At 47.6% G+C, this 18799-nt stretch overlaps 1 protein-coding gene across 3 annotated transcripts in view; it reads right to left on the reverse strand.

Moving 5' to 3' along the window:
• Window positions 1–18799, reverse strand: part of LOC132819864 (nesprin-1-like) — a 339003-nt gene that overhangs the window by 155871 nt on the left and 164333 nt on the right. For all 3 annotated transcript variants that reach the window (XM_060831771.1, XM_060831770.1, XM_060831772.1), the window contains 7 exons: window positions 18308–18514; window positions 14172–14273; window positions 12758–12877; window positions 11775–11975; window positions 10032–10205; window positions 7386–7517; window positions 4533–4729 (listed from right to left, as the gene is read on the reverse strand). In XM_060831771.1, the coding sequence (XP_060687754.1) occupies window positions 4533–4729; window positions 7386–7517; window positions 10032–10205; window positions 11775–11975; window positions 12758–12877; window positions 14172–14273; window positions 18308–18514 (1133 nt within the window). The remainder of the gene's footprint in view (window positions 1–4532; window positions 4730–7385; window positions 7518–10031; window positions 10206–11774; window positions 11976–12757; window positions 12878–14171; window positions 14274–18307; window positions 18515–18799) is intronic.

Consider the following 18799-nt stretch of genomic DNA (forward strand, 5'->3'; position numbering starts at 1 on the left):
CCAATCTGCTGACTGCCCAAGGTCTGTGCTCCCTCCGTGTTTCGCGTGACAGCCTACCGTTCTCACGCAGCATGGCAGCCAGTTACCAGGATGACACAAACCCATCAAAAGGTGAGCAGGCTTCCTGCGCCAGTAACCGAACACCCGTCCTTAGTGATTCAGGCTGCTGACCTCTGACCTCTCATGGCAGCGAGTCTCTCGGGCCTGAACTCCTGGTTGGATGCCCACATCAAAGCTACCCCGCGGGATGGGGATATCTCGAGGAAGTTCATGGTGTGGAAATCAAGTTGGGTTCATGGCATGCCAGTTGAGGAAGGGTTGGGCAGGGATGATCTCAGACACTAGGTGTGGAGAACTTGGGAGGGTACAAAAGCAGGGTTACTGACTTCCACATTTCTTGTGTTGGGCTTTCACTAACTCCTATTCACTGTCACCCTCACCGTGCTATGCTGGTTCCTGATCCAGCTACATCTAGAGTTCAGCACTCTCAACTGGGTGTTATCTTGAGGCCTGTCCCCTCAAGATAACATTCTTCAAGGCTTACACACAAGTTAGGTGCTCAGAAACTGTTTCTTGGGCTCAGAGCCTCAGAATAAGACAATAACCATTTCAGACTGAGATGAGAAGAATTTTTTTTCATAAAAGGAATGTAAATCTTTGGAATACCTTAACCCCAAAGTGCTGTGGATGTTCAGTTGTTGAGCATGTTTAAGATCTAGATCAATAGAGTTTTAGTCACTAATGGTATCAAGGGACATTGGGTATGGACAGAGGAGTACACAGAGGTAGATCAGCCAGAATTCTACTGAACAGCAGCACAGGCCCGAGGGGTGTTGTGGTGTGGTTGGCCTCCTGTTTCTCATGATCTTTACCAACCCCTCCAGCCTCAGAATCTTTCAAGATCTCTGCCTGCTCAGACCTTGTGAGTCTAGAATTTCCTCCACCCCGTCAAATTTCTCCAGAGTTAGAGTTTTCTCACAGCCTCTTAATGCTGACTCGTTTTCAGGAAATGTAGGCCGTGGTCTCTTCCTTATGCTCCAGGCGATGCTAGCAGGGGGATAATTGGGCATCCACTCTCGTTGCCCTGACAACCAGTGGCTTCAGTCAACCATTTAAAGTGAACCTGGAGTAAAGCATATGGAGTCGGTTTGAAGAATCCGTTCCGCCCCAGCCCCCTTTCTCTGGAGGACAATCGTAAACCCAGTTGTGGATTTTTACAATTCAACTGTCTGACGATCATTTTCCCAATGCTAGTCGCAATGATCAGTTTTAATGAATTTAATCTGGTCATTGCCTCAGCTAAGATTTCAACTCTTGACCTCAAGGCTATGAATACTCTAAATTAATGTGCCCCACACCCAAAGCCCTACTTGATTCAAAGACAGTGGCATCACAACCTTCTATTTACAGAGAACGGTTCATCTCACTCCCATTAGTATTTCATACTGGAATGGAGTTAATAGCAAAAAAAACAAAAAACATTCCATATACAATAAAACTACTTTTAAATCACCATGTAACAAACTTAACAGGAAGTGACTGAACAATGTAAAATGTTGTGGATAACACAGCGGTAAACAGGCTAAAAAACAGACCAGATTCCCACCATGTAAAAGGAGCAGATTCTGAATTCGTAAAGCCCCATTTAAAAAGTGCGAATAACCAGTCAGACACAATTTAGATCAAAATGAACAGCTTAAGAGTAAAAACGGTCATCAGCTGACCTGTGTGAGACCTGACAACGATGGAAATGAAACACACACACACACACACACACACACACACACACACACACTCTCTCCACACACACACACACACACACACACACACACACACACTCTCTCTCTCTCTCTCGCACACACTGTTTCACACAAAGACACACTCTCTCACACACAGACACACACAGAGTCTCTCTCAAACACACACACAGTCTCTCTCAAACACACACACACGCCCACACTCTCTCTCACCCACAGGCACACACACTCTCTCTCCACACACACACACACACACACACACTCTCTCCACACACGCTCACTCTCTCTCCACACACACTCCACACACACACACACACTCTCTCACACACACACACACACATACACTCTCACACACACACACACAGACTCTCTCACACAAAGACACACTCTCTCACATACAGACACACACATACAGTCTCTCTCAAAAACACACACACACACACACACACACACACACTCTCTCTCTCTCTCGCACACACTTTTTCACACAAAGACACACTCTCTCACACACAGACACACACAGAGTCTCTCTCAAACACACACACGCCCACACTCTCTCTCACCCACAGGCACACACACTCTCTCTCCACACACACACACACACACTCTCCACACACGCTCACTCTCTCTCCACACACACACACACTCTCTCTCTCCACACACACACACACTCTCTCTCACACACACACACACATACACTCTCACACACACACACACATACACTCTCACACACACACACACAGACTCTCTCACACAAAGACACACAGACTCTCTCACACAAAGACACACTCTCTCACATACAGACACACACATACAGTCTCTCTCAAACACACACACACACACACACACACACACACACACACACACACACACACACACACACACACACACACACACACACACCCTAGTTTTAAAGGCCGGTTTAATGAACAAACAAGTGGAATTATATTTGCCATTTGCCACCAGTTATCGACTTTTTCCATTAAATGATATAAATCACCTCTGAACCAGATCTTCTGGGATCTGACTGTCTCTTCAGGAAGGGCCCTTTCCATCATCCTTTATCAAGCAGTTGGTAAAAGGTAACAGAGCCCTTATGGGGTAGGTGCTATGACAGTAAACCCTACTCTCTGTGGCATTGGGGCTGTTAATTAGCCTCGGTGAGCCAGGGTGTTCTTGCTCACTCTCCGGTCATCCCTTCTGGAAAGTAAGCTTGACCTTGGGTATTTTAAGTTGAGGACAGGATCAGTAGCTGCTGCGATGCCTCTGCAGCCAAATAGTCTGTGGGCTTCAAGCTCCAAATTCACATCTGAAAAGTGACCACTGTTCAGCCACTCCTGCGCCAACCCTGCATGGAGACTGTTGTATAAGGAGCTGATTGGGTGGGGGAACGCTTAAGATCTCAAAGGATTGAGACACACCATCTGGGTCTCCTTCATAGCCTCTGCAACGATCACAGGAGTATTAAGGTGCAAAGAGTGGCCATTCAGCCCACAGTGCCTGCTCAATGACCATCACTGCCTGCTTCCAATCTCCTGCTTTTCTCCCCTGCCCCATTCTCTTGCACATTCAAGTCAAGTTGCCATATTCTTGCCAGACTATACAGCTGCTCTCTCGTTAGAGTGATGACTGATGGTGATTTCACCTCAGACGAAGGGAGAGGTTGAGAAGGAGGGTCCTTGATGGCAAACTCAGCCAGTGATGGGAACTGAACCCACGCTGTTGGCATCGCAGTGCTTCGCAAACCAACTCTCCAGCCAACTGAGCTAAACTGACCCCTCCCCCCTCTTCATGCACATAATTCCTATCCAAATAATCACCCAATTCTCTCCTCAATGCCTCAATTGAACCATCTTCCATCACACATCCAGGCAGAGCATTGCAGACCCTAACTAATTCTGGTCTCCCTGCTACAGGGTGCTGTGAAACTTGAAAGGGTTCAGAAAAGATTTACAAGGATGTTGCCAGGGTTGGAGGGTTTGGGCTATCGAGAGAGACGCAACAGGCTGGGGCTGTTTTCCCTGCAGAGTCGGAGGCTGAGGGGTGACTTTGTAGAGGTTTATAAAATCCTGAGGGGCATGGATAGGGTATAATAGGCAAAGTCTTCTCCCTGGGGTGGGGGGAGTCCAGAACTAGAGGGCATAGGTTTAGGGTGAGAGGGGAAAGATATAAAAGGGACCTAAGAGGCAACGTTTTCACACAGAGGGTGGTACGTGTATGGAATGAGCTGCCAGAGGAAGCCAGTAGATCCATACCAGGAAAGAGCACAGTGGCAGCAATTTACCAGATGGATTTTGCCCAAGAAACTGGAGGTGCTGAGGATTCACCTGACAATACAGGTCAGGATAAGCAGAAGCACAAACGTGACTTTTGGCGCTCAGAGTTTATTGGTCTGAATCAGTCTTGGTGAAACGCAGCAGTAAGGAGCTCGAAGCTTCATTTCCGATGCTTGAGCACACTGTGCAGGCAGAAGGTCGCGTATTCCCGAAGGAACGTTAAAACCGAGGTGTCGCCTGAGCATTTGAGTAGATCTGCGCAGGATTCAGTGGCACTGTCACGAGGATGGTCAGGGGAGTATCTACCCTTCAACTGACATCGCCCAATCAGGCGACCTGGTCGTTATCACTTTAGTGTGTGTGGGATCTTGTTGTGCAGCATCCCGAACACTTCAACTACAGAATGTGTGATGAGACCCTGAAGTGAAAGACTGGACTGGTTGGATTTCGGAAACTGCAGCCCACAGTTCAGACCCACTGACAAAGTTCTCCCTTTTACCTGTTCCAGTGTTTCAGGACGGTTTCGAGGCGATGTAACTCCCTGCTCACCCTGGTGGTATTGGACAGCCAGTGCTCCCCGAGCTGCGCTATCTGAGCCTCCAGTTCTGCACAACTGACAGACAACAGGAGCTTCTTCCCATCTTCCAGCACTTGGTACAATCGCGGCTGATGTTCAGTCAAGCTGGCCTTTAACCTCTGAAACGGACAGAACATCGAATCAGATAGAGGCCATTTAGCCTGACGAGTCGACAGTGGCCCTCCAAAGCGCAGCCCGCCCAGACACATGCACCAGGAGTTTGGTAAAGTGCTCCTCCATACTGTACCCCACTTTACCCAGAGATAGCACCCACAATTATTGCCTGGTCTTCTGAAATGCAAGTTGCAAGTACAAGTTCAGAAGGAAGTGGATGTTGGTGGGGGTGGGGTGGGGTGGAGGGAAAGGGACATTTTACTCTCACGTCATTCTGCGGTTCTCAGCTCAACACCATACGCACACACAAGGAGCAGGATATAAAAGGGACCTAAGGGGCACACAGATGGTGGTACGTGTATAGAATGAGCTGCCAGGGGAAGTGGCGGAGGCTGGTACAATTGCAACATTGAAGAGGCATTTGGATAGGTATATGAATAGGAAGTTTGGAGGGATATGGGCCGGGTGCTGGCAGGTGGGGCTAGATTGGGTTCGGATATCTGGTCGGCTTGGACAGGTTGGATCAAAGGGTCTGTTTCCGTGCTGTACATCTCTATGACACAGGGAAAATATGCAAACTCCCCACAGACAGTGGACCGAGGCTGGAATCGAACCCAAGTCCCCAGTGCTGTGAGGCAGCAGTGCTAACCACTGAGCCACCGTGCCACCCCTGACATTTCAAAGAGGACAATATTAAACTTCAGAAATAGGAGCTACAGACACAGAGTGAACAGACACAAATAGGTCCAGGCATTGGGCAGGCTAGTGGCTGGTTCAATTTAATGTGGGAGAATACAGTAACAAAAAAGGCACTGAAGGGTGTGGGTGAAACAGAGATGAGTAAGGTTCAAATCCAGAGTCCACAACATTGGTTCTACACAGGAGGATGGTGTGTGCAGTGTTGGTGCCTCAATAAGGGAAGAGCATGGCAGCCCGTGAAGATTATGAAGCTTGTCAACAGGACTGTTGCATGGACGAGGCTTCAGATACCAAACGTTTCAGACAAATTGCAGCAAAAGATCCGTTCCACCTGTCCAAACATAATCTTCATCAAGCCTTTCAATATTCGAGGGCAGCACCTCGAATTTATCTGAATTAAACTCCATCTGCCACTTCTCAGCCCATTGGCCCATCTGGTCCAGATCCTGTTGTAATCTGAGGTAACCCTCTTCGCTGTCCACTACACCTCCAATTTTGGGGTCATCTGCAAACTTACTAACTGTACCTCTTATGCTCGCATCCAAATCATTTATGTAAATGGCAAAAAGTAGAGGGCCCAGCACCGATCCTTGTGGCAGTCCACTGGTCACAGGCCTCCAGTCTGAAAAACAGCCCTCCACCACTATCCTCTGTCTTCTACCTTTGAGCCAGATCTGTATCCAAATGGCTAGTTCTTCATGTATTCCATGAGATCTAACCTTGCTAATCAGTCTCCCATGGGGAAACCTTGTCGAACGCCTTATTGAAGTCCATATAGATCATATCTACCGCTCTGCCCTCATCAATCTTCTTTGTTACTTCTTCAAAAAACTCAATCAAGTTTGTGAGACATGATTTCCCACGCACAAAGCCATGTTGACTATCCCGAATCAGTCCTTGCCTTTCCAAATACATGTACATCCTGTCCCTCAGGATTCCCTCCAACAACTTGCCCACTTCCGAGGTCAGGCCCACCGGTCTATAGTTCCCTGGCTTGTCTTTACCACCCTTCTTAAACAGTGGCACCACGTTTGCCAACCTCCAGTCTTCCGACACCTCACCGTGACTATCGATGATACAAATATCTCAGTAAGAGGCCCAGCAATCACTTCTCTAGCTTCCCACAGAGTTCTCGGGTACATCTGATCAGGTCCTGGGGATTTATCCACCTTTAACCGTTTCAAGACATCCACCACTTCCTCCTCTGTAATCTGGACATTTTGCAAGATGTCACCATCTATTTCCCTATGGTCTATATCTTCCATATCCTTTTCCACAGTAAATACTGATGCAAAATATTCATTTAGTATCTCCACCATTTTCTGTGGCTCCACACAAAGGCCGCCTTGCTGATCTTTGAGGGGTCCTATTCTCTCCCTAGTTACCTTTTTGTCCTTAATATATTTGTAAAAACCCTTTGGATTCTCCTTAATTCTATTTGCCAAAGCTATCTCATGTCCCCGTTTTGCCCTCCCGATTTCCCTCTTAAGTATACTCCTACTTCCTTTATACTCCAAGGATTCACTCGATCTATCCTGTCTATACCTGACATATGCTTCCTTTTTTCCCTTATCCAAACCCTCAATTTCTTTAGTCATCCAGCATTCCATTGAAACTTAAAACAATTTAGCTGAGAAAATGATTTCCTTTCGTGGGTGAATTAAGAACAAGGGGGCACGCTCTTAAAATTAGGACTAGATAAATTCAGAGTGACGTTTAAAATGACTAGAGGATACAGCTTTGATCCCATGAGACTGGAGACTCAAGGTCTATTGGAGCTTCCAAGATTGAGACTGTCGGGTTCTCACACCTGGGTATCAGGGGACACAGGGCACAAGCTTGTGAATGGAGCTGAAGGGTCAATAAGCCTCCATCTAACTGAATGGTGGAGCAGGCCCCTGGAGTTGAATGGCTTCTGCCCAGTCCTGTTGCTAAGGAGCAGTGGCTGAAACCCAAACTGACCTGATAAAGCGTGATCCGTTCCGTGAGCCGTTCTTCGGATTCCTCCACCAGACCAGCACCGGGAATGCTGTTCTCCACCGCTTCCAGCTGTCTGTACAGAGCCTCGTAATCCCTCGCCAGGTTAGTCCAGGTCTAAGGGGGAGAGACAGCACAATACCTCAGACACCGTTATTCCAATGGCTATTGATCACTGACATTTTTGCAAACCAAGAAATTATCACATTTCTGTGGGGGTTTATTCTGCTGACTTTCTATTCAGTTTGAGCCCATTCTTCCTCTCTGACCCACTCACATAAATGGACCCCACGCAAACCTGGTTTGTCAGCCTAAAGGTTATAAACTACAGCAAGACATAGAAATCAAAATAGATAACCTTTACACTACACAGTCAGGCATGTGATGGAATACTCCCCACTTGCCTGGATGGATGCAGCTCCAACAACGCTCAAGATGTTTGACACCATCCAGGACAAAGCAGCCCACATGACTGGCACTACATCCACAAGCATCCACTCCCTCCAACACTGACATTGAGAAGACTCAGTGTTGCACTGCAAGGGTTCATCAAGGCTCATTAGCCAGTACATTCCAAACCCGTGACCACTCCCATCCGGAATGGATAACAGCGACAGGTATAATGGGAACACCACCGCCATCAATTTCCCCTCCAAGTCACTCGCCATCCTGACTTGGAAACAGTCTGTTTCGATGGCTCCAAATTCTGAAATGCCCCTCCCTCAGGGCATTGTGGGTCTACCCGCAGCACGTGGACAGCAGCGGTTCAAGAAGGCAGCTCACCACCACCTTCTCAAGGGGGCAACTAGGGACGGGCAATAAATACTGGCACAGCTGACGACACCCAGGGCCAACGAGGACATTTTAAAAAGTGTATGTGCTACAGAAATGTATCGTCCTGAGTCTCCCTTCTCAAAAGCAGATTGAATATAGATTCAAAGCATGACACAGGCTCTCGATTAACTACTAATTGGATCAGGTGCTGGGATAAAATGAGAGAGAAATTCTCTATTCACAGCACCAGGTAATATTCTCTCTGAGTATAATGAAGAGGAAGAATACCTGAGTAGCCGCACCTCAGTTCTGGGTAAAAACAAGGTCTGCAGATGCTGGAAACTAGATTCTGGATTAGAGTGGTGCTGGAAAAGCACAGCAGTTCAGGCAGCATCCGAGGAGCAGGATATTGCCTGAACTGCTGTGCTTTTCCAGCACCACTCTAATCCACCTCAGTTTTCCCAACCCCTGTTGTACACGCGATGAAAATGGCAAAGACAAGTATACCTCACTGTGCACAGGCAACAGAAGACATTCACCCCAGTATTCTCTGTGGCACATAAAGATAATAAAGGATGGCATTTACTCTCATTTTGCACATAGACCTTAAAACAGAAGCTCATTTCTTACACTGCGCAGCACTTCCATTCTCAGTCCAACTGATCCACTGCCCAATATACACCTTCTACTGGTTGAACAGCGAGCATTGATATAATCCACACTCCTTTTATGTTGAGGAAATTAGAAAATAATTGTAAGAGGATGCATCCTGATCATATCATACAATACTTGGCGCACAACATGAATTCTGAAGCCCCTTAATCTCACTGCCTTATATCCCAAAGATTTACACAGTTCCCACCACAGCCTGACACCCTGCTCTCCCAGCTCACTTCCTGTGTGATCCTGCTCTAGTCAATGTTAATGTTATGTTGATTGTATTGTTGGAGTTAAGGATAAACTGGTGGGAGGGAATTAAGCAAGTGCTTTGACCACGTATGAACATACGCTGAGACACCGATGGGTAAGAGGCAGCTATGGGCAATCTTAGATCCCTACAGTGTGGAAACAGGCCATTCAGCCCACACCAGCCCTCTGAAGAGCATCCTTCCCAGTTACATTACATTTCCCTATGGCTAATCCACCTGGCCTGCACATTCCTGGACACTATGGCCAATCCATCCCGACCTACACATGTTTGGACTGTGGGACAAAATCCACACAGACACGAGGAGAACGTGCAAACTCCATGCAGTCACCAGAGGGTAGAATCGAACCCGGCACTGTGAGGCAGCAGTGCTAACCACTGAGCCACTGTGCAATGCTGTGCTCTGTGAATAAATCTGCTATCAAGAAAAAGTACTGTATCTGCTTCCCAATCCATCCATTTCTAACAGTGTTAAAAGGACAGAGGAAATCTAGGAAGATCCATACAGTGCACAAGTTATGCCAAGCAACACTATGAAACAATATACACCATCACTGAGCTTGAAAAAAATTTCAAATACTCAAGACTGACAATAGAAAGATTTATCAAATCAAACCCCTGGCTAGAATAAATTCTCTGTAATTCTGGCAAGACTTCAACAGAAATCCAAATATTCATTTCGCCCAGAACAGTCTAATCAGCTTTGGGCTATTCTTCCTGTCAGCTCAGGAACTATTCCCACAATAACGTTTTATTTTACTGTCGGCACGTCATTAACTGAGACAACTTCACTTCTTGTGATTTCTTCCGATCCTGAAATTATTCTGACAGAGGGGACGCTCGAGTATTTCTGCAGTACCCTTTATCAGTGATACACTGCAAACCGCAGAAAGCTGCGGCCATTTCAGAATCCATGTCAAAGAGCTTACCTCAAAAATGCTTTCCAATTCCACACCTCTCCCATGAGCTGCCTTCAGTAAAGCCGAGCACTTGCTCATCAGTTCCTGCTGGGAGATGCTTTCTTTCTGATGGATACAGGAGTTTACTTTTTTACAGAGTGTTTCTGTAAGGATTTTGTGAGACTCCAGTCCTTGGAAAAATTCCTGTGATAGAGTGCAAAAAGATGATTAACTTGGAAAACAATCCAGCTCACTCACTGCAGCCGGAGAACTTTACAACCTATAAGAGCTGAGGACATGTTCACACCCGCGGGAACGAGTTAGAGAGGAAGGGTGTTCAAAAAGACGGGGTGATGAGAGCAGGAACAAGAGTAAGGCAGAGAGGTTGTTCCTTTTCTTGTTCTTCTCTTCCTAAGTTTTTAGTTTTTCTTAAGCTTACCCTCATGGAGAGATCGGTGGTGATTCCATCAGAGCATTGCAACAGCTCAGGGCCCAGAGCACAGTGGGACGGTCACTGGGCCCGGAGCACAGTGGGACGGTCAGTGGGCCCAGAGCACAGTGGGACGGTCACTGGGCCCGGAGCACAGTGGGACAGTGAGTGGGCCCGGAGCACAGTGGGACAGTGAGTGGGCCAGGAGCACAGTGGGACAGTGAGTGGGCCAGGAGCACAGTGGGACAGTGAGTGGGCCCGGAGCACAGTGGGACAGTGAGTGGGCCCGGAGCACAGTGGGACAGTGAGTGGGCCCGGAGCACAGTGGGACAGTGAGTGGGCCCGGAGCACATTGGGACTGTGAGTGGGCCCAGAGCACAGTGCGATGGTCACTGGGCCCGGAGCACAGTGGGACGGTCAGTGGGCCCGGAGCACATTGGGACGGTCAGTGGGCCCGGAGCACAGTGAGACGGTCAGTGGGCCTGGAGCACAGTGGGACGGTCAGTGGGCCCAGAGCACAGTGCGATGGTCACTGGGCCCGGAGCACAGTGGGATGGTGAGTGGGCCCAGAGCATAGTGGGACGGTCAGTGGGCCCAGAGCACAGTGGGACGGTCAGTGGGCCCGAAGCACAGTGGGACGGTGAGCTGGCCCGAAGCACAGTGGGATGGTCAGTGGGCCCAGAGCACAGTGGAATGGTCAGTGGGCCTGGGTTGGAGTGGCCAGTGGGCTGGAGGCCCAAAGTGGAGCAGGCAGTCAGCAGCCCTAGAGTCCTGGTCCAGGATTCTCTCGAGGTAAACTTGCAGCTTGGATCAGTAGTTAGGAAGGCAAATGCAATTATAGCATTTATTTTGAGAGGACTTGAACATAAAAGCAGGGATGTATCTCTGAGGCTATAAGGCTCTGGTCAGACCACATTTGAGTATTGTGTGCAGTTTAGGGCCCCATATCTCAGGAAGGATGTACTGACCATGGAGCGTGTTTAGAGGAAGTCATTGAGAATGGTCCCAGGAATGAAAAGCTTAACATCTGAGGAACATTTGAGGATTCTGGCTCTATAAGCAGGGGGGGGGGGGGGTTGCAGAATCTAATTGAAACATAAAGAATACTGAATGCCTTGGACAGAGTGGATCTTGGGAAGATGTTTCCATTGGTTGGAGAGACTAGAACCTGAGGGCACAGCCTTAGAGTAAAGGGAAGACCTTTCAGAATGGAGCTAAGGAGAAACTTCTTCAGAACAGAGTGTGGATCAAATGGAACATTTGCCTACATCTTCGATACATTTATATGGCTGATATTCCCGATACGTAGGTAACAGCCTGTGGTCCTGCATGCCCATACTAACCTTGTGTTTATTCAGAAGATTCTTGACGTCTTCCTTAGACGTGACCAGGATCCTCTTGTCCAGTGACATCTTCTCTTGGCCTGTGTCTGTCAGATCAGTCAGATCCTGCAGAGCTTGTTCATACTGTCCCCTCAGGGCCAGGCTCTGGTTTAAGGAGCTGCGGCTGGATCCAATGATCATCGTCAGCTCTTCGTACATATCCTTTAAAAGGAGAATGGAAAGCTTTGTGAAATGCAAAGGGACTGGTGCCATGATTGTCTCTCAGCCCCATTACTGAGTACTCAATAGCTGCAGGACTGCCATGTCCAACTCACCATGTTGATATTAACATGCAGGGAATCTCCGTATCCAAAACCAAATTCTGCATCAATACTTAAGTTGGCACAGGGACTCAGTGGTTAGCACTGCTGCCTCACAGCACCAGTGACCTAGGTTCAATCCCAGGCTCAGGCCTCTCTCTATGTGGAGTCTGCACATTCTCCCAGTATCTGCGTGGATTTCCTCCGGGTGCTCTCGTTTCCTCCCACAATCCAAAGATGTGCAGGTCAGGTGGGTTGGCCATGCTAAATTGCTCATAGTATTCAGGGATGTGCATCAGCCTGGGGTAAATATAGCGGAAACGGGTCTGGGTGGGTTGCTCTTTGGAGGGTCAGTGTGAACTCGTTGGGCCGAATGGCCTGTTTTCACATTGTAGGGAAGCTAATCTAATTCTGTGAGACCCGCAATCACATACAGCTGACAAAACCAACCAAACCAACACACAACATACAGACATAACCAGCTAATGTGACATTTCTAGACGGAATCAGTTTGCAGAGAAAGCAAGAACATAGGATGGTGTAAAACCAACTCCTGGATTCAGCACAGGCTGTAATGATCCCCCTTCCCCATTCTAAACTCTCCGTTTGTAAGGTAAAGGGGTTCAGCCAATGGTGCAGCAGTGATCTTTCCCAGAGAAGTGTCTGCAGTAAGAGTGTCCAGACCTGCACTTTGGAGAGGTCCAGCAGTATCGCCTGATCTGGCTGCAGCTTCTCTCCTTGCTCTTTCAAATGACCAATCCGTGCCTCAAATTCCCTCAGGTCATCTTCCGCTTGCAAAATGGCCTGTCAACAGAAGTAACAGATTTTATGGCAGTGTCCAGACATGTTTACATGAACTCCGGCATCTCAGGTCAAGGGGGGAGCAGAGGACTTTGGAGAGTTTTTTCCATCCTTTCCTTGCACACAGACATATGAATGAAAACGAGACCAGCCTTCTATAGTTACACCTTCGTTCAGCCTTATTGGGAAAATATGATGGATTAATTTTACTTGTTTTGGGTAGAGAAGCAGATATGATGCCGTTTAGACTTGTGTACTGTTCCAACACAGAGCCAGGCTGATACTGGCACCACTGCCCCAGAGGAGGGATCGGCTTCTCTGTGCCCAAATTCTCCAGAGTGTACGTGGGACCAAAGGGCATGATCTTAGAGGAAGGGATTGCCCATTTAAGACAGAGATGAGGAGCAATGTCTTCTTTCAGAGGCTAGTGAATGGCTTTACTACAGAGGGCTGCTGAGGCTGGGTCAGCAAGTATATTCAAGGTTTTAGTGAGTTTTGAGAAGATTTGTAGCTCAGGTTGAGGTTCTGGATGTAGGTTTGCTCGCTGAGCTGGAAGGTTCATTTCCAGACGTTTCGTCACCATACTCAGTAACATCTTCAGTGTAGGATGATGAAAGGTCTGGAAATGAACCTTCCAGCTCAATGAGCAAATCTACATGCTGTATTCAAGATATTTAGGCTTTTAATCAGTAAGGGAATCAAGGATTATGGAGATAAGGCAGGAAAGTGGAGTTCAGGATGATCAAATCAGCCATGGCCTCACTAAATGACAGAACATTAAACCCGATGGGCTGAATGGCTATTTCTGCTCTCATATCTTACAGCCTTATAGTTTAGAGTATGTTATGGAGGTGCCGGTGTTGGAATGGGGCGGACAAAGTCAGAAGTCATACAATACCAGGTTTTAGTCCAACAGGTTTGTTTGAAATCACAAGCTTTCGGAGCGCTGCTCCTTCGTCAGGTGAAGGGGAGACGCAATCCCAAGATTTAAGCTGGGAACCCATTCCCAGAAAGGACACTGAGCTCACTGAGAACTGGCTATTTGGAAAGGAAGGGTGTATAAATGATAAGCGGGAGTAAGGTTATGGGGGAACAGCACAAATGGAAGTGCCATGTCCAAAACATGAGCTGAATGGCCTCCTTGCCTATCGCAAGGTCAGAAATTCCCAAACGCTTTAAAGAAACAATTGCAATCATTAGAAGTTATTTCCCTTCCCTCCAATATCTAACTTGGAATCCCATCTTAAACCAAGAACAAGTGGAGTTGTAGCTTGATACAGACAGGAGTGATTCTTACCTGCAGTTGCTCTGTGACTGTATGCTCCAAAGCCTCAGCTAACTTTTGCAGGACGACATATTTGCTATCAGCCAGGGAGGTGATCAGCAGCTTCAACTCAGTCTGCAAAGAGCCAAGAACAGCAAGGGGGTTTGCAAAGGGTGACAATTCCACTTCCCATGACTGTCCTTGAAAAACTACACATCAAGAACTCTGCAGTCAGTGCACCAAAATGACCTAAAAACTCAACCATCAGTACACCCCATCCACCGCAGTGGCCTTAGTCCGACACATCTTCTTACAGTCTCACTGCCCTGATGTCTCACGCCGCCGATCCATTCACAATTTCAGAATCCAGAGCTTCTCAAATTTTCCAACATGGTCCTTCCAAGATGGACACTGTCACCTATGGCTCACTTGGTATCAGACTTGCTGACAAAGGTTGAAGGTTGCGGATCCTGACCAGACCCACCCCCTCACCCTATCCCCATGACCCCAGATTTGCCATGGCTAACCCACCTCGCCTGCACATGATGGGCAATTTAGCCTGGCCAATCCACCAAACCTGCACCTTTTGGATTATGGGAGGGAACCAGAGCACCCGGAGGAAACCCACACAGACACGGAGAGAATGTGCAAACTCCACAAAGACAGTCGCCTGAGGCTGGAAACGAACCCAGATCCCTGGCACTGTGAGGCAGCTGTGCTAACCACTGAGCCACCGTGCTGCCCTCTCTGCCCACATGAGTATGTAATTCTCAGCCAATATCACTGAAACAGATTATTAGATTAGATTAGATTACTTACAGTGTGGAAACAGGCCCTTCGGCCCAACAAGTCCACACCGACCCGCCGAAGTGCAACCCACCCATACCCCTACATTTACCCCTTACCTAACACTACGGGCAATTTAGCATGGCCAATTCACCTGACCCACACATCTTTTGACTGTGGGAGGAAACCGGAGCACCCGGAGGAAACCCACGCTGACACGGGGAGAACGTGCAAACTCCACACAGTCAGTCACCTGAGGCGGGAACTGAACCCGGGTCTCTGGCGCTGTGAGGCAGCAGTGCTAACCACTGTGCCGCCGACAATGATTATCTAATCATTTATTTCATTGCTTGTGGGATGACACTGCGGACAAAATGGCTGTTGCATTCCCTGGAACAGACTACAATTTAAAATAAAAGCAGTAAAGTACTTTGGAGTGTTCTGAGGACATGACAGATGCTACGTAAATGCAATTCCTTCGCTCCTTTCTATGTTCCAACAAAGCTGTATACATTCCCTGTTGGTGGTAAGCCATAGGATTTGTCATTGATCCACCAAACGCACTGTGGTGCTGCTACATGGAGGCCCCATCCATAGCTCCAGGTACTTCAGTTACTTACTAGAGAGACCAGAAAGTGGGGTTGAAGGGTGGACAGAGTCTGGACGAGTGAGATCATCACTGTTTGGCAGCCAAATATAACCAGCGGTTCAGTCACTCTATTCCATTGGTAGCAGCGTGACAGCCAATGACAATGTAAGCAAATGAGTGTTGTTTTGTAAAGCAGAGCAGCCAGTTGATTAACATGGAAACAGCAAAACTTAACCTCTCCAGGAAAACCACCCTTACGGAAGGTCCAAACCACACTGTCCTCTTGTGAAAGCAATGTCACAAACAGCCACCGGAGAGAGAATGCTGGTCGTTGGAACTCCCCCATCTCTCTCTGACTATGGCTCTTTAATCATCAATCTTTCCCACATGCTAGTCATTCCCCTTCTCCTTCCCTGTGTAAAATGTGGAAAAATCCTTTTGTGCAAGTTTTAAGCAGCACACATAATTTGCAGATATGCAGTTAACAGGTATAACTTTTTCACACAGTGGGTGGTCCGTGTATGGTAGGAGCTGCCAGAGGAAGTGGTAGAGGCTGGTACAACTACAAGTACTTGATAAGATTAGATTCCCTAGTGTGGAAACAGGCCCTTTAGCCCAACAAGTCCACACCGACCTTCCAAAGAGTAACCCACCCAGACCCATTTCATTCTAACCAATGCACCAAACACTATGGGCAATATAGCATGGCCAATTCACCTGACCTGCACATCTTTTGGACTGTGGGAGGAAACCGGAGCACCCGGAGGAAACCCACGCAGACACAGGGAGAATGTGCAAACTTGACGCAGTCACCCGAGGCCGGAATCGAACCTGGGACGCTGGTGCTGTGAGGCAGCAGTGCTAACCACTGAGCCACCAGTGATAAATGTCACTGTCCTACACGAACAACGTGCTTTGATTTCAGACCACTGTTCTCAGACCTTGATTGATTGCAATGAACAACAACGTCTCCAGCCACCATGCCAAACATGAACCTGAGCTGTTCCATTTAACCTCTGTTCCATATTACCTAGGGAGTGTTGCTGAACAAAGAGACCTTGGAGTGCAGGTTCATAGCTCCTTGAAAGTGGAGTCTCAGGTAGATAGGATAGTGAAGAAGGCATTTGGTATGCTTTCCTTTATTGGTCAGAGTATTGAGTACAGGAGTTGGGAGGTCATGTTGCGGCTGTACAGGACATTGGTTAGGCCACTGTTGGAATATTGCGTGCAATTCTGGTCTCCTTCCTATCGGAAAGATGTTGTGAAACTTGAAAGGGTTCAGAAAAGATTTACAATGATGTTGCCAGGGTTGGAGGATTTGAGCTATTGGTAGAGACTGATTAGGCTGGGGCTGTTTTCCCTGGAGCGTTGGAGACTGAGGGGTGACCTTATAGAAGCTTATAAAATTATGAGGGGCATGGATAGGATAAACAGGCAAAATCTTTCCCATGGGGTGGAGGAGTCCAGAACTAGAGGGCATAGATTTAGGGTGAGAGGGGAAATATATAAAAGAGACCAAAGGGGCAACATTTTCACACAGAGGGTGGTACGTGTATGGAATGAGCTGCCAGAGGAAGTGGTGGAGGCTGGTACAATTGCAACATTTAAGAGACATTTGGATGGGTATATGAATAGGAAGGGTTTAGAGGGATATGGGCCGGGTGCTGGCAAGTGGGACTCGATTGGTTTGGGATGTCTGGTCGGCATGGACAATTGGACCATGCTGTACATTTCAATGACTCTATAATTACCTACAGAACAATGGAAATGGTGCAGAACAGCTTGCCCAGCTTGAGGAGTAGGGAATCAACAAAACTTCTCAGACACTTTTCAACATTCAGCCCCATGTTGAAGCAGTCAGGGCCCCTGATTGCCTTCCTCTTATGATCCTAAAACATATTTAATGTTCTGTACGCAAATGGCATACAACTTACAACAATTGAAACGCATATTGTAGAAATTTAATCTTTATTAAATTGTAACGTATGTTAAAAATTTTCCGAGTGATCTCGTTAGTATAAAATCCTATCATGACTGTCACAACAGAGCTGCCTGTGTAACCTGATCACTGTTACTCCCCACTTATCATTGGGAACGATATAATCGCACACTTGTATTTACTGCTACTGTACTACACGAAAACCCTGCAGCTTGCAGTAACTCTGCAGCTCGCAGTAACTCTGCAGCTCGCAGTAACCCTGCAGCCTGCAGTAACCCTGCAGCTCGCAGTAACCCTGCAGCCTGCAGTAACCCTGCAGCTCGCAGTAACCCTGCAGCTTCTTAAAGTGTTTGAAATTACCTTGCAGTTTGCTATTTCATTGGAAACGATCATTTGCAGTTATCTAAAAATAACTGTGTGAGGAGGGAGGAAGTGGTGGAGGCCTGTACAATTACAATACCTGGATGGGTATTTGAATAGGTTTAGAGGGATGTGGGCCGAATGCTGACAAATGGGACTCAGTTAATGCAGGGTATCGGGTCAGCATGGACGAATTGGTCCAGTCTATTCAGTCTCACCCTATAGCTCAAATCCTCCAACCCCGGCTACATCATTGTAATTTTTTTCTGAATCCTTTCAAGTTTCATAACATCTTTCTGATAGGAAGGAGACCAGAATTGCACACAATATCCCGACAGTGGCCTCACCAATGTCCTGTACAGGCTTTTCCATTTTGGAAATGGAAAAGTGCATTTGCAGCAGCAACCTCAGGGAATGCTCCAACCCGACTCCACGGTAATCCTTCAGGGCAGTGAAGCACAGCCAGATTCATCCCGAAGACAGAGCAGCACTTACCTGGTACTCCACCAGCTGCTGCAACTGGTCTTTGATCTTCTCACAGCGCTCCTTCACCGTTAACCCCAGCACACCAAGTCTTTCACAGAGGCAGCTCAGGGTTTCCTCGATGACATCCTGGTTCACCGGCTCGGGCAGTATATGGAAAAAGGCATCCTTCTTCCCGTTGACTTCTTCAAACACTTCCTCAATATCTTTCCCGAGAGCCTGGAGTAAACAAATCAGAGGCTGGCATCAAGTGATTGCACACTGGACAGGCAGGTGGTTCAGTCCCAGCCTTAGGGGGTGCCCTGACTGATAAGATTAAACCCATGGTCTAGCATACGATGAACAGCTGAGGATCCTGGGATTGTATTCGTTGGAGTTTAGAAGATTGAGGGGAGACTTTAATAGAGGAGAAAGTGCGGTCTGCAGATGCTGGAGATCAGAGCTGAAAATGTGTTGCTGGAAAAGCGCAGCAGGTCAGGCAGCATCCAAGGAACAGGAAATTCA

This window comes from Hemiscyllium ocellatum, chromosome 10 (assembly GCF_020745735.1).
Source record: "Hemiscyllium ocellatum isolate sHemOce1 chromosome 10, sHemOce1.pat.X.cur, whole genome shotgun sequence".
Taxonomy (NCBI): Eukaryota; Metazoa; Chordata; class Chondrichthyes; order Orectolobiformes; family Hemiscylliidae; genus Hemiscyllium; species Hemiscyllium ocellatum.